The sequence below is a fragment of the Mastomys coucha genome, unplaced genomic scaffold, assembly GCF_008632895.1.
Source record: "Mastomys coucha isolate ucsf_1 unplaced genomic scaffold, UCSF_Mcou_1 pScaffold21, whole genome shotgun sequence".
NCBI lineage: Eukaryota > Metazoa > Chordata > Mammalia > Rodentia > Muridae > Mastomys > Mastomys coucha.
This window is the reverse complement of record NW_022196904.1, coordinates 13,819,367-13,822,256: the sequence shown is the minus strand read 5'-3', so window position 1 is coordinate 13,822,256 and position 2,890 is coordinate 13,819,367. Positions and strand designations below refer to the sequence as shown.

Genomic DNA, 2,890 nt, shown 5'->3' with positions numbered 1-2,890 from the left:
AAAAAAAAAAAAAAGTGGTGGTACATGCCTATAATCCAAACACACTTGGAGGTGGAGGCAAGATGGTCAGGAGTTCGAGGCCAGGGCCTTCTACATAGTGAAAACATAGCATAAGGATCCTAGTTTGGAACCCAGTGCCCATATAAAAGGCTGAGGGCATTGAGCTGGCAAGATGGCTCAGCAGGTAAAGGCACTTGTCACAAAGCATGATGACCCGAATCTGATCCCTAAAACCCACATAGTGGAATAAGAACGTCCTGAAGCTGCTCTCTGATCTATGTACATGCACCTCTAAGAGAGTTCCCACCACCGACCACCCCGGGTTGTGACATCACCTGGGCAGGGCCCTTCCCTTCCGCTCTGGGGTGGGGTCAGCCAGCACACTGTACCCACAGGGCCCCTCCCTGGCCCTGTCATAGTTTTCTGCAAAGCCGCCTCACGAGACGTTACCAGGGATGGAGGTGCCCAGGGCCACGAAGACCACAGCGTTGACTGAGTCCTTGAGGCCCACGGTACACCCAAAGTGTGAGGCCAGATCTCCGATGAGGGCAGTGAGCAGACCAATGACCAGGATGCAGACACCAAAGCAGGCCCAACCATGGCAGTACTCCGTAGGTGGAACGCAGGCAAATAGAACTTTCCAGAACACCGTCAGGAAGTGCATCACGTAGTCAAAGCAGGATGGCAGCCGCTCCTCCCGAGATCCATCCTCGTCCTCCTCCTCGTCCCCTGTGGGCACATGACCCAGCTGGGGCACACACCATGCCTCAGACTTCCTTGCTTACACAGCTCCATTGTGTTAGGCTTCCAGACAGTTCCACAGGAACTGCTTTCCCAGCATGCCTTGCAGCTAAGAGAACGTTGGTCTGAGATGAATATATTTATTTTCTCAGAATCCCTTGCAGCTAAGAGAGTGTTGGCCCTAGGTAAATGTAATTTCCCAAAATTCCTAGCAGCTAAGAGTAGTGGGCTGAGGGAAGCTCATTTGCCTTCTCAGATTTGCAGCTAAGAGAATAAATATTGAGCTTAAGTAAAATTGGTTTCCCAGAATCATTTGCAACTGACAATGTTGGAGAAAAGTAAATATACTTACTCTCCCAGAATCCCTTGCAGCTAAGGGAGTGTCAGGTCCAGGTAAATATACTTACTTCCCCAGCATCCCTTGCAGCCAAAAGAGTGTTGAGCATAGATAAATCCATTTACTTTCCCAGAACCCCTCAAAGGTAGAGGAGGCTATAAATCCCTTTCTAAAAGCACTCAGTGTCTCATAAACCCTGACCACTAGAGATGACCATGTCTTGAGCTAAAAATAGTCATTTCCTCAAAAGTCTTCACAACCACTGACAGCCATCTGTACAGCTAGAAATAACCACTGCTGCGGCCTGGGACTCTGGCTCAGAGCTAGACTGCCTGCCTAGCATGTGAAAGGGTCCGAGTTCCATCCCTAGCATCATGGACCAAATGCACCCCAAGATTCCACAGTCAGCTTAACACGACTGGCTTTCCCAGAGTCTCCAGGAGCAAGATAGAGACAAACACCCAGCTAAAATTAGCCAAGCTCCCAGAATTCCTAGAGGTTAGCAACAGCCATGTCCTCAGATAAAAATATGCACTCTCCCAGAATCCCCCTGCTTCTAGAAATGCTAAAATACATACTTTCCCATAATCCCTTGCAACGGTGGGTCACTCTCTTCTTCTCTGGCAGTAAGACAAAAGGGGAGGTTCCGAAATGCTCTAGCTCCCTCGGGATAGGCTTCCGAGCTTTGCAAAGAGTTCCATCCTGTCCTTTACTATGACCAGGCTGACCCGGAGCACCCAGACATCTGTGTGATTTGAAAGCCTAGAAGTATCTGGAAGCCTCATCCTGAGCGGATAAGCAGGAGGTGATGCGTGTGAAACAGAGTGGGCTCCCCGGTGCCAAATATTATAACTGGAAGGGTGCTGCTGGTGAGGAAGGTGGCCAGCGGCCAGCAGGCAGCAGGCAGGAAGGCAAGGCTAAGCCAGCTGCCAAATCCTGAAGCCACTTGCCAGGATCTGTGATTATAAATCCCCAAGTTTTCTCTCTAAGAAACAGGCGAACTCTTGTAGTGATGGAGGAAGAGCATGACCCTGCTCCCACCGTAGGACTTCAAGCACAACACCCAGCTTGCTCTCTCTTTCCTAACGTACTTAACCACGGGCTTGTCAAAGAAATAAAACCTTGACTTTGTATTTATCCAAGTATGTTTTGCGGTTTCTTAGTTCTGCAAGACCAAACTTTTAGCTTCAACTGCAAGTAAAATGGAAATCAGAACTGAAAATGGAAAACTCAGCAGACACACCCCACCCTCTCTGGCTCCTCGGATTTCTGTTTTGTTCCTGCTAGGACTGTGAACTTGACACTTGGAGGTGATGAGGGCAAAAGCTTAGAATAAGAAGACAAAAGAGGAGCCAGGTCCAGGCATGCTGGGCACGCGTTTAGTCTCAGTACTTGGGATGCAGAGGCAGGAGGATATCTGTGAGTTTGAGGCTATCTATACTGGTCTATATGGGGTGTTCCAAGCTAACCAGAACTACATAATGAGACTTTGTCTTGATAGATGGGTAGATAGACAGATAAATAGATAGATAGACTCATCGGACCTGAACTGTCCTGAGACAGCTGAGGCCAGTGCAGACAGGCACAGACTGCCTCACTTAGGCCTTTTCTTGCTCTGTTCCAGATTCTACTATGGCTCACTACTATCCTAGCATCCAGATTCTGCTGCTCTCTAGCCTCATGGCCAACCCCTTCCTCATATCCCAAGTTAATCACCATCTCCAAATACCAGACTTCCATCTTCGGTGCTCCCTCCAAACACTCAGACTTCCATCCTCGGTGCTCCCTCCAAACACCCAGACTTCTGTCCTT

The 2,890-nt window shown here is 49.0% G+C and overlaps 1 protein-coding gene across 1 annotated transcript in view; it reads right to left on the bottom strand.

Moving 5' to 3' along the window:
• Slc8a2 (solute carrier family 8 member A2) overlaps nucleotides 1-2,890 on the bottom strand; it is a 30,970-nt gene that overhangs the window by 2,797 nt on the left and 25,283 nt on the right. Inside the window, exon 9 of the mRNA XM_031385406.1 lies at nucleotides 451-729. Coding sequence (XP_031241266.1) covers nucleotides 451-729 — 279 coding nt within the window. The remainder of the gene's footprint in view (nucleotides 1-450; nucleotides 730-2,890) is intronic.